The 13,638-nt window shown below is 37.4% G+C and overlaps 1 protein-coding gene across 1 annotated transcript in view; it reads right to left on the minus strand.

Annotated features, from left to right (window-relative positions):
- The window catches only part of plxna4 (plexin A4), a 268,637-nt gene that overhangs the window by 121,971 nt on the left and 133,028 nt on the right, over positions 1 to 13,638 (minus strand). Inside the window, exon 4 of the mRNA XM_044108055.1 lies at positions 11,672 to 11,800. Coding sequence (XP_043963990.1) covers positions 11,672 to 11,800 — 129 coding nt within the window. The remainder of the gene's footprint in view (positions 1 to 11,671; positions 11,801 to 13,638) is intronic.

Genomic DNA, 13,638 nt, shown 5'->3' on the forward strand with positions numbered 1-13,638 from the left:
GTAACTGTGTCAATTAAACTTTGTTCTGATCATCGGCGATCATCTTTCTTGTGACTGTTTTCTGTGATGGCGGTCGTATTTAACAAAAGAAGCTGCCTTTCTACTAAATTTATGTAAAGATTAATGCCTAAAACTAGAATGCAGCCACCAGATTATGTGCAACTAATAAATAGCTTCTGCTTTGAAAGATAATGTTGAACTGCCAACACATCTACCATACTTTCAAACGTGGGGGGAAATGCATTGAGTCTCACTCCCAGATAGATATGTGAGGACACTTTTAATAAACTACAGGGAGGCTCATTAGTGACTTGGTCACTTTCCATTTTCATGCTAACCAATATTACCAACTCTGTAACTATCTTGAAGGGAAAGTTAATTTAATGTGTACATGTATATGAAAAATATCAGAAACCTCAACTAAATATGACATTAGTATTATGAACTGAAAACCCCTCACTATGTTGCTCCTTCTCTTGACTCACTACGGTGGTGTGTTTACCAAGTCTCAGCAGGGTGCTATAAATAGCGTATAAACATGTATACACACACACACGCACACACAATGGATTCACACATAGCTGAATGAGTTTAAAAGGATGTGTATCTCCTTGTCAAAGTCAAGAGGAATTGTACATGTTATAACAGATTAGAGACAACAGAGGTGCATCTGTGTGTAAAGCTTGTGTGTGCGCTTTGGGGGGAAAAATAGCAAGCATTCTGTGCTCTTCCTGCTGTGTTGAGGCATATTTGCATTAGGTAGATAAAGGGAATGAGTTTGAGATGGAATCAGGAAGATAGAGGAGCAATGTTGTGCGCACATGATCAAACTCAACACTGATCCCCACTGCACAATGCGTCTCACAAGATGGATTTCCTCTCTTCCCGTCACCCTTCCTCAGCTCTGCTCTGCTCTTCCTCCTAACATTTAGAACTGCTTCAGTACACTGCCAGTGAAATAACCTTTTAGTTGTTGAAGAGAAAGGCCACTGTGATGGCCTGTGGATGGTGCAAAATCCTTTTTTGACACTGGTTGGAAATACCATTTCCTCACGTATGTGCATGTGTGTAAGGTTTGAAACCATGTAATAAACATTGTGATAAAACTGTAAAAATTCATATTACTACCTCTGCACACTTTACAGTGTATAATCTAGCATTAATTGTCTACCTCCTTACAAATTTAACATCTATGCATTTAGATCATACATAAATGTTTAAAGTAAAGCAAATTTTCGAAACTAATTGGATGTATAGCTTTTAGATTATTTTCTAAGTTGTCTTAGGTATGATAAATGTGTTTTTGGCATTAAAGATAGACTTTTCCATTATTAGGTTTGGCCTCGAATGCATGAATCAATCTTTTCCTCATTTCTTTCTTATAATGGAATCATGCACATTCTCCTCAACTGAGGCAAGCTGGTCTGTGGTGCTTTAGAGTTTGTTCTGTGTTTCTTTATGAGCTCCTGGTTGAAGTGCCAATTTTCTCCAAGTCATTTTGGTAGGTCAGTCAATCCGAGGGAGTTTCACCACTGTTCCACGCTCTCTCAGCTTCTGGACAATGACTCACTACTGGAGTCTTATTAGCTTTCCAATCCTTTGCAGAGTGAACAACGTCAATGACTTTGTTTCTTTAGATTAGAGAATGATGCGTTTCTTTTTGCAATATTTCAGCCTACTTCGTAATGTTAGACAATCTGGGACAGAGGTGTGTAACACATTATTCAAGCCTGCAAAATGCAAGTGAAATTGAAAAAATTTGTTTAGGGAATTCATGATTTAACAAGGGGGGCAGTAATATTTTCATGAAAGACGACATTGTTTGGAAAGCTAATTTCTCCTAATAAATGAAATTGTTATTTTAAGACTACTTTTATTTTTGGTCTCCTTAACAATATTATAATAGAAATATTTTGGATGCTCTGAAAGACTGAAGGGCAACAAAGACAAGCAAAAAAGCAAAAGCAATACATTTAAGGGGACTGGTATAAAAATATAGAAATAAGACTGACTGTAGAATGGAAAATAGTTTCATGACTATTGAAGCAGTAGATGCCTGCATCAGGGGATATGGTTTTGTTCACAGAGAACACACTCAAGCAAACACACACCATATTCAGAGTCTGGCAGAAGTGATGGCTGCCAATAGGAGCCCTCTGTTCCAGAGCATAGATCCTGATATCATTCATTCTCCCTCTGTTTCTGTCTGCCTGTCTCCGTCACTCAGATGCTCTGAGGTGTGTAACATCATACATTCATCATCTCTCCAGAGCTCTCCTTTGCCGTCTAATACACACACACACTCACACTTTAGTGGGCAACACTTTTGTCTCCACTTTTATCACAAAATTGAGGGATTTGGTGGCTAAACGACCCAATGCACCCCTTGTCCCTCTCATCTCGATATCACATTCATTTTATGCTATCTTCTTCGTGGGCTTAACCAGTGAGTCGACCATTACAGCTCACCATCTCTTCACTGTGACTCTGCTATCATATCAGCAGGGATGAACACAAAGGATGGGCTGCACGGCATTTATAATTCCCTCCTGTTTCAGGTGAGTAAATGACAGCCATTACACTCAGCACTTTCCCACCTTTCACAATAGGTAGAGATGGATGCTGCTGAATACAATCATGCTTTTAAAAGGAGTAGAGATCACAGACGTAGTTGATGCCTTAATGCGAGGTGAGAGAGATGGGAGACACTTTTGATCATTTGCTACAGCGGCACAATGGTGTCAAATTACATATACAATATGCATATATGTGTGTGCCTTGACACATGGCAGATGAAAATCAGAGAAATAGAAGGTGTATTTGAGACATATACCAAGAAATTTCTTCTTGAATGTGATTTACACTGCCCGTTTTTCTTTCTCTCCTATTACCAACCATCTTCTCTTCTCTTTACATAATGCCACAAGCATTCAACTCAGCCTAGACTGAGAACTGATGATTTATTAAATCTGCAGAGACTTTTTATTATCAACTAATTCCTCTGCCTCATCTCTATTCCTCTCTTTATCTGGCTATTTTCTTTCCTCCCTTGACTTGTAATTAAAGAGAGATTCTACCTGCAGCACCCTCCACATGCACAGAGAGGGGGAAATTACACTGATAGTCCAATCCTGATTTACAGCCTGTGGGGTCCACTGAACTCCTCTTATCTTTTCTCTTCCACCCTTAGGCTAACTTCATCTTTTTCTCCTTCCCCGTTGTGAGTTTGTTCATTATTTTAGCTCAGTGTCTGCAATGCAGCCACTCTGTCGGCTGGGAAGTAGAGATTTGTGAGACAAAAACTGGTTAAAAGTAAATTGGTTTAGCAAGTGGATAATTGTCAGTTTGACCACAACATTCTTCAGTGTGGATGGTTTTACCAAGTGAAAATACTTGGTTTTAGTAATTTAGATCAGTTAGAACACTAAGTGTTATAAATATAAAGGCAAAAAAAGCACAGAAGGTGAAAGATTAAACTGAATTATCAGTGAGGGAATGACTGATCATTCAGGCTTCAAGAGACTGTTGGTGGCCTGACAGTGATGTTTTGGCAAACTGATAAGAGGAAAGCTTAGCTTGTTATAGCAAAGAACCATCATTTAATTTTATTGTTTTGAGCTTTCCGTCACACAAAAGGTTGGACTTGGAAATGTTAGTATACCTTTTTTACCATTCAACTTGACTGCTGGGTCAAATCGACCCGAACAGTATATCTATGTAAAAAGTAGACGCAGAGGGAGTTACAAATGTGTAAAATGAATAAATTTTAAATTTATATATAGAGTGTACCTATTAAGACAAATAGGAAAAGTTTCATGCAAAAAAAATACTTTCAAGTATTTTAAAGATTTTTTTTTAAACTTTAAAACGGGTCAATTTGACCAGCAACATAACAGGAGGGCTAATCAAGGCTAATCATAGATCTTTGTTGCAAACATTTCTATTGGGATGCGAGAGGTTTACACTGCTGGAGATCAGAAATTATCAACAAAACTTTGACCAGCGCTTGTCAATGGCACACTCGCATTTTGTCAGTTAGTAACAATGCTATTTTCACATTTATGACAAAATCAGCAACCTTAAGAGAACACATTATTTTCACACCTAGGAAGCCATTAATGATAATTACATTTTACTGACCTGCCATTATGACAACGCAGATAGTACAATCCTGATGTAACCTGTACAACCAGTAAACTTGTAGCTTCTTACTCTGCATTTCACACATATTGTAGCAGATTTAATATTCTAAAAATCAAGTGGGAAGGCTGATTTTAGGTAGGATTATAAAGGCTTTGCTAGAGTCATTTTGAAAAACATAAATATCCCCATCTGCAGTCAGAATGTCAGCCTGGCTTATATTGTAAAAGTTAGTACTCCATGAAACATTAATGAAACAAATGGTAAGGAATTGCAAGAATGTTACTGGATATTGTGATGCCAAACAGACTGCAATTAAACCACATTTTCCCAACTTCTCTCTTCATTATCAATATATTCTAAAAGGTCTGTTTTGCAAGCTCTTTAGGTTATGTCCTGTACTAACATTAGTAATTGTGTGCTTTTTTAAAATCATAGTTACTTACTGGATAGAAAACCAATTTCATCAGTTTTATCATCCCTTTTTTTGTTGAATCTCTCTCTTCTTTTGTCTTGCTCTCGTTTCACCTCCCTCCTCTCCACCTGGATAAAGGCTAAGATTGACGTAGGAACCAAATGAAGCAAGGGACACATCAACCACTCAATGTCTCGTCACAGCTGAGGCACCGCTCAATCAGTTAACACCCAATTGACATTGTTACATCATAAATTCAGCTAACAGTGCGGCCCAGTGGCTGCAAGTGTAATATTGTTTTCATTTGACGTTCCAGAGGTTAAATGACGGAGCCATCAATTGCTCTGTCATCCTCAGCCGTGCAAGATAAATGACTTGGAAATAATCAATCATTTTCTCTCATTTTGTTCTTCCAGAGATTCTGAGCTTCTCTTACCCAAAGAAAAAATGCAGTTAAACAAGCAAGAGGCAGCTTACAAATCATAATTTCAAAGGCATCCTGCTATTTTTTCCAACTGATTGATATTCCAATGCTTAGTAGTGCAACCTCAGCATGCATCATACATATATGCAATGTTGTTTGAATGTGTTTTTATTAAAATGTCAGTTATCAGTGCACAAGTCAAGCCGAGCAGATCACTGCAAAGATTTATATTTAGCACCAAAAAAAAAATTGTTGGACGTATAGCAATTAATTTTGTGCAGCCTGCAGAGATCCAACCTGACCAGACTAGCAGCTTGGACTGTAACTAGGAACTAAGATCCTGTCCAAAGATGTTTAACATTGTCCTACATAAATGACAAATTGTATAACACGTCCATCTGTTACACTGAATAATGGGTTTGCAGAAAACAGATAACCGAGCAAATGAAGGGTCAAGCCCCATCACATCAAGATCTTTTTCAACCACTTTGTTGACATTTTTTCAAATGGATGTCAAGCAAAAACTGCTGCAGCCTATCATCTCTGTGCAGCTGCTTTGTCAGACCACAAGCCTCCAGCTAATCTCTGACACAACATAATATGCACATCTGAACACCTTTTTAATTCTCAGCCACACAGTCAAGGGTTGGAAAAGTCAGATACTGAAGGATGGGGCAAATATTTTTGCTGATACAAATTAAAAGATCTTGGTACAAAACATTTTGCCTGAGATGTGAGGATGTGATATTTCCACAAATTGGCTTATCGTATTTCCCTCAGGGGTGGAAAAAAAGGATTTGACTTTGAACGATCTCACCCCGCTGTAGTACACATTTTCAATAATTCACACTTACAGATCAGCATTTGCTACACTGAATATAAATATTTCATCACCCTGAATGTGACAGTGGCAACAAATTCTTTAGCTGAATGTAAAGTCGTACAATTGTCAAAATAAATTACAGAGAGACTGAGGCAACGTCCGGACAAGTCACATAAAATCTAAGCACTGACTCAGTTGAGTCAGGTTAAGTTTGAGGAAGGATAAGTTTGAGGACTTGCTGGTTGCTGCAGGGCAACAGCATGGCTTAGTGAACACTAAAGGATGGATTCAACGACTAAGACTCAACAAACAGCTTGCATAACTTCCAAATGCTCTCAAACTCATGTCTCAGCACAGCTAGCTGCTGAATAATGTGGTCAGCAGTCAAATTTATATTCATTTTAAGGAAACGCAGGATGTGTAATTTTACAAAATTTTCATAACCCTTTCCTACATTTTGTTATTTTTCATTCATAAAGTAGAGCAAACCTGAAGTGAAAATAAAGTCACAGATGGCAACAGACCGAATCCTTCAGCAATTAAAAGTCAACACTTTGTAAAATTGTCTTTAGCTGCACTTACTGATGCAAACATTTTCAGAATACGTCCAACAAGTTTAAACATGGAGAGTAGTTCTTCTAAAATTAGCTCAGAAATAAATATTTCTTGATTTTGACTAAGCCATTCTAATAAATAAATATGATCTAAACCTGTCCCCTGGAGGTCCGACTTTACCAAACATTTACCAGCAAATCCAGAGCATGATGGCCACCCCCATGTGAATGATTAATATAAGTGCATGTTTTTGGAATTTCATTGGTGAAAATTTTGTAATTATCAAGTGTAATTTTCCCTCCGTTTTGTGCTGGTATAACATGAGGTGAGCAACTCTAGTCCCTATAGACCTGAATGTGTTGTTCCCCTGAGTTAACACATTTGAATCTATTAAACTGCTCATTAGCAGGACGCTGCATAACTTGATGAAATCCCAAGCAGGACATCAGCTCTTGAGGATCTAGCCTGACATCATCTGGTTGATTTCATTAGAATAAAAAAGCAAAACAAAAAATCAAGTTTGGAGTTAGAAAGTGACCAAATGTGAAAAAATTAAGAGATATAAATATTTAGGCTGTGTTAAAAAAAAAAATCAATATTTTCCAAGAAACATTTTACATTTATTTGTGCCTAAAGTGATATGTGGATTTTATAGTTGTTTATTTGCAACATTGATGGGAAAAAAAGTGTTTCATAATTATAAATGTTACATCTCAGAGTCTGTTCCTATTTATATCATTCGACTGTTGAAAAACAACAATAGAGTACCAGAGGAATTAGTAAGTGATTTCTATGCATATTATGTTTGTGTTTTTTTTTTATTTTTATGGATGTTGAGCTGATGATGTAATATTGTCTTTTACCAGGATGAGGCTGACACTTGAAACAGAGCAGACATCACTTGAACACAGTAGGGAGGTTTGGTACCAGCACATATTAACAGTGGGACTGACCTGCCCTCATCACTCAAACAGCAACCTAAACATCCCAAATCACAGGCTGCTCCAACATTTAAGTTGTTTTATGCCTGAACATCTATTTAACCCACTAACAGAAAAAAATCAGACATGCCTGTATGTGTGTGAATATTAGGAGGGATGAGGCAGTGGGAAAAAAAATCTCATTAGAGGACCACCGATCACTGGATTAATAAGGAAGCAGGAGTGACAGATCACTCCGTTAAGGAGCATTGGGGGATGGCATATGATAAAAATGAAAATGGGTCGTCGGAAAGAGAGATAGATACAGAATAAGGTTTAAAAAATGTAAGAAATGCCAGGCAAGAAAACAAATTACAATGGCTCCTCATTATCTTGACAAATTCTTCATGAAAATAGGTTGGAGTTGGAAAACTCAATAATCCTCAATGAACAATAAGCCTAACAAAGACAATATAAATATAGAAAGTGGGTATAAAAACAGAGGAACAAAACAGTGAATATGAAAGGGATTTTTATTTTTTTTTACAATCAATACAGTGAATGAATATGCTTGGCTCTTAAAAGAGTTTATATTGTCTGACAGTCTATTGCGATGATGGCATGATTAAAACTGAATTTCTGAAACTGAAAAGATTGCATTCTTTTGGCATCACTAAACCTCAAGATAGGGTTAGTAATGGTTGTATTCATAGTAATTGCTTCGTAAGAGGTCTTTATTATAGTCAAGAAAGCTATGCATTCCAGAGAGCTTCTTTGTATAAAACCACAAAAGCAAATTCCACATTTTAGCAGATTTGTCAAATGTCCCAATATTTTTTCTAATTCTGAAAATCATTTAATCCTGTTTTAGGAGACACAGATTATCTCGGAGCCAAATGACCTCCAAAATCCCTGTCTAAGTGACTAACTTTCTCTGTTCAGTGGAGGACAAACACCCGCTAGGATCCATCATCACCAAGCAGAAAGGGAGCATTTCTGGGCTAAAACAGCATGTGAAGAGCTTTATCGATCAACTATGTTCTCAGCTGCCTGTTCGGGGCACCCTTGCCACTCTCCTTCTGACCTCTGTCTGTATTTCTCCCTCGTTCTAAGAATCACACTCTCTCAGTGAGCGTCTCGGTCCCAGGCCCCAGAAACAGCAGGTGGCCTTTAGCCATCGACCAATTCAGGCTGCTTTAATAGCATCCATCACTGCTGGGAATTGGGAGTATGCATTTGTGTACTGGATGTTATTCTAAACCGGCACAATCATGAAGCGAGTGGTACCTCACTCGATACTGGAGCTTGCTAAGATGACCATCCGCATGCCCTCTGAAATTGGCAGTCACTGTGAGGTTAGCAGAAAGCAAACAACGGCAATTCAAATTGACATTTATTGCTGAAGAGGTCAAACAGTAATTGAAATCAATAAAGTAATAGAATCCCACCTTTTATAAGGACAAAGGAAATTAATATGACACCGGACTTTCTGGGAATTATTTCTTTATGATTCAAAAGCATTAAATGTAGTTTAAGATGATTGTTAGAAAACCACATAAATCATTTTACAAGGTTTTGAACATTAACTGTGTGTTTCTGGTTATAACAGCAGCTCTGCAAAACATGTTTATGCCATTTTATTTCAAATTTCTCTTATTTTTCTGATCTATGCATCTAATGGAGTTGTACAAACACCACACCTGGCATACTATACAATGCAACATCTGCTAGGAGTTTTACGAGTGTAAAACTCCTAGCAGATGTTGCCGTGTGCAGCCTGTAAGCAAATACATTGTAAAGTTTAAAAAACCCTAACAGGTGAATATTACTGATTCTCTCTGAGTCAGAAAAACACTGAAATCTGTTTAGAAACTTGCCAAGTTTGAGTGTATGTTTGAATTATTTTGCATTTCCAAAACTATTTGGGATCTAACCTGAGGCATGAACTTGAAGATGAAACTATTTCATTTCAAGGGATCTGTGAAGGAAAATAGTAAGAATGTTCTAGCTGCGTGTCTATATCTCAAAGGAGGTAATTTGCACTGACTCCTGATAGCGATTAAAGACATGTTGGAACTAAATTGCTTTTAATAGAAGAGTCACAGCAGGCAGAAAGAGATATTAACACATTATTCATGTTTCTGAATCAAAAGGATAAATCCTCAATAATGACCAACCCTGGCAATTCTTGTACTAATTCATATATTGCTCTTCAAAGCACTAAATATCAAGTGATACTAAACAAAATTTTTCGAAAACTTAATTCAGGTACCTAAATTTATTAACCTTAAAAACATTACATTTATTAAATCACACAAGTACAATCAATCAGTCAAAGAATACAAACAAGTGGTCCTCACTCAATCTTTTTATGCTCTTCAAACTCCTCAGGCACTGATTAAGATTGTTTGTACACTGGATTTGGGTTTTGTATTTTTGTGTGTTTTTTGGCTTTATTAACTACTTTAGTCTGTTTGGCAATTCTCAATTGTTTTGCCTAAACTTTTAGAGGAGCTCAAACTTACAACTGAGCAAATTGATTAATTACTAAAAAGCCTTCATATGTTGTAACCCACTTAGTTGTCCCCCCCCCCACCCCCCCACCCCTGAGTATGAGCTGTATAACTGCAATATTGAATTTGTAAACACCATTGGCTGTAACAATGACACATAAAATAATCTGAAATATGACAAATTTGAGAATAAGTTTTATTATCCACAATGTTGTTCTCTATGATCTTTTATAAAGTTTGTTAAGTGGGGAGAAGGCAGATTAGCACATTAATGACTGAGAGAGACACACGGCGGACGGCGTATTTGAACTCTTTGTTTTTCCATCATCTCTCATTCAGCTAGCAGACTGATACCTCAAGGGAAAATGATGAGAGCTCTGACTAAAAGGCCAGCTTTAACTCATTGTTTGTTAATTTGATATTTAGAATATTATTTAATAATCTGGGCTCCTCAAATGTGTGCAGTTTTGCACACACAAACTCTACGCACTGTAACAATAAAAAGTGACAATGGTGTCAAAAAGGTCGATAATCCTCAGAAAGCAGCAAACAATGTAGAGTTGAGGGAAAGCTAACGCTGACAACAAAACAACAATGATTCAGGGATATTAAATGGCAGGAAATGGGAGCATAAGAAAGGGAATGATATGCATATTATACGTACTTTGGAGATTTGGCAAGATTTTCAAATGGTCCCAAAAATAGTAAATAACAAAGAATAATCCACTATTATTCTGATTATGTCCCATTTTGCTATAATAACATGTTATTTTAAATATAAAGTTAGTACCCAAACATGAAAAAGTCATCACAGTACATAGAAAAAATATCAAAACATTTTCACATCAAATCTAATCACACCCAATCCAGTCCAAACTAGTTATTTCCAGTTCACCACAAACATAATTAACATTAATTTAGTCAACTTTCTAATAATTGCAAACAGGTCAATTCAATCTTATTTCAAAGCCATGTACACTCAACTACAAGTTGGACAGTATTTCAAAAATGCTACAATATTTTTATTTTTTTATCATTATGATAATGCCTTCATTATATTCATTAATTAGGTCGGTCACATTCGAACATATAGTGCTGTAATTTCTTCAGTTTTTATTTATTTTGCCACACTTAAACACTTCAGATCATGAAACAAGTTGAAATGTTCTTAATATTCCTCAATATGATTGCAATTACTGTGTATTTACCAGGTTAGTTGTGCGACCCTTTTCATCTGGTCTACTAAAGAAGCATTTCTGATAATGTGTAAGTTTTACCTTTTGCCGAGTATCTGTATTTGTTGGGCTCTGATTGTGTGTAGTGGCCAATGTGCTGCCAAAAAGGCCATCCCCATCTATGATGTAATGTAGTCAATGTGTTTCTATACATGTCATGTAGATGTCATGTAGAACATCCGAAGAAATACAGTCACTTACAGGAGCCTGCATCAGAGTGTCTTTTAGTGGTGCTATTTTGGTGGGTTTTGTCTAGGATAGGTGCTCACAGACTGTGTCCATTACACTGAGTGCTGCTATTTTACACCAGATTCATGTCATCAAAGGTACTAAGAGATGGTGTAAATCTGCTCGTGCACATGTGTACATGCACACACATGTGGAAGAAGACCGCTCTCATCTCCCTATAATTTAACACAACTATCCTCTATGGATCTGCCCTCATAGCCTGCCACTTTAAAAAAACAGTCACAGCCTCCAGCGGTGCATCTAAACATTTTCCATTCTTATGCCATACTGTACCAAAATTATTTTCAGCATACCAAAGATTATTCTGCTTTCTTTCAGAGGAAAATATGAACTGCTGCTTTTTATGAAATAATATGACAGCAAGCGGAGAAAACTAGATTTTTCTTGTGTTTCTGACCTGAGTCTCTGACATGACGTAGAGGTAGTGGTGGTCAGAGGAGAAGGCCATATCTCTCAAGATGGGTCCATTCTCAACAGCTTGAACAGTCTCATACTGAAGGGCACGAGAGGAACCATCAACCCGGATCTGAAAAATCCAAAGCACAAAAAACAAGATTGGTATTTTCAAATTTATTTTTGACATTGTAACTTTATTAGTATCAAACATATGTCAGAAAAATAGAAAACAGTTACAAGAACACAAAGAAAATAGAAAATAAATATTGTTTGTATTTTGAAGTCATGTCTGATGGCGTTATTAGTAATGTTAGTTTAGTAGACACAACCGTACATTTTCCAAAACATTATAGCTTTAATTGCTGCATCACAAAAGTACGTCTTTCATGATCATAGTTTGAGTAATTCCAAAGCAATTATGGTAATATGGCATCTGGGCAAGAGTTGTGCTCCAAGAATCCCCAGGTAAGTTAACTCAGCAGAAATGGCATAGAATTGCCACTTTGCACACTGATGTGATAGAAACGGTCTGAGCGATGCCAGGACATCTGCTTACAAAGCCCGTCTCTCCCATGCACACACTCAAACTATATTCTATTCTAAATCTGCTCCTCTTCCTCTAATTTGGCAGAAAAATGCAGTTCTGACACAAACCTATGCAAGCAGCTTTCAGCTCGCTATAGATTAAACTTGCACACACAGACATACACACTGGTCTCTGTGGACACGCAGACAAGTGTAAGGCAAGTCTTATTAAAGTTGTAATGACTCTTGGTAGTTCTTTGTGCCCTTCAGTCTAAAGTGTTTGCAGGTAACGGGCACAAACAGGAGATAATTGGACAGGAAGCAGATGGTCGACCAGGCAGATGAGTCACTTCATGCTTAATTATAATAAGATTATGACAACAAACTCGCTGTGTTCCCCCTGCCACCGTTAAACAACAACAAAAAACCCTGGCTCCTTGAAAGCGGAGGTTTTTAAGACCGTGGAGCTAATAGCCAGGGCATTGCTATTTATAATTTTGAATTTCTCAAAGCTTTTTTTTATTATTATTTTTACTACATATACTTTTGGGATACCCTTAGCAACTGATTGACAACTAATTTCTTTTTTGTTGAAACAAACCATAAGCGTGGTTACTGTATGTTGTAAGGGACTGTATATTTTCTTCATATTGGGAGTTTAAAATTCCATTATTTAAATTTCACGATGTTCTCTACCAAAAGACACAAATGCACAAGAAGTCTTCTGTTTGTCTGTCTTCCAGCCACACTAACTTTTGTCTTCACAGAAATAGTCATCTATTATATCATAAACTGAGAAACTATGTGCAGTCTAGGTACTGCCCTGCCGTTCCCTCAAATATCCAGTTTCACAACATGACATTTCTTCAAACAGGCTCCATCTTTCACCCTGATTTCACTCAGGTCTGCCTTCTTGTTTGTTTCCCAGCCATTCTTCCCCTCCTGCCATGCCTCCTGCTCGGAGAAGGTAGTGACCTTGATCACAAAGAACCTCGAGTTCTGTTTTATCAAAGCCTGACACACTTCCACTGGGAGTCATTGTACGGACTGGGGTCAGCTGCACAGAAAAGAACAGAAGGCAGATAGGCGGGGGAAAGAAGAGAAGGAGGCAAGAAGAAAGAAACTATTACAAGAACTAAAACCAGATTCAGCAGGTGGGGTTATCTAATCTGCCCTATTAGGTGAGTTCATTTTAGGTGCATATGCCTACAGAACACCACATGTGAATGAATGTGCATTCAGTGAAAGATGAGTGTATCATATTACCCACAGTGCAAATGACCAAGTGCTGAGTTGCATAGAGTTTAAGAGCTGACAGTCTATAGCAGAGGCTGAGTATAGAGTTTTATTGTGTTGGGACAGATTCAAGTCACCAGGGAGCAGAGAGGCTTCAATGGGAAGCTCCTGTATATCATCTCTGGATCTGACCACCAACAAAACAAA

The sequence above is a fragment of the Gambusia affinis genome, linkage group LG23, assembly GCF_019740435.1.
Source record: "Gambusia affinis linkage group LG23, SWU_Gaff_1.0, whole genome shotgun sequence".
Lineage (NCBI taxonomy): Eukaryota > Metazoa > Chordata > Actinopteri > Cyprinodontiformes > Poeciliidae > Gambusia > Gambusia affinis.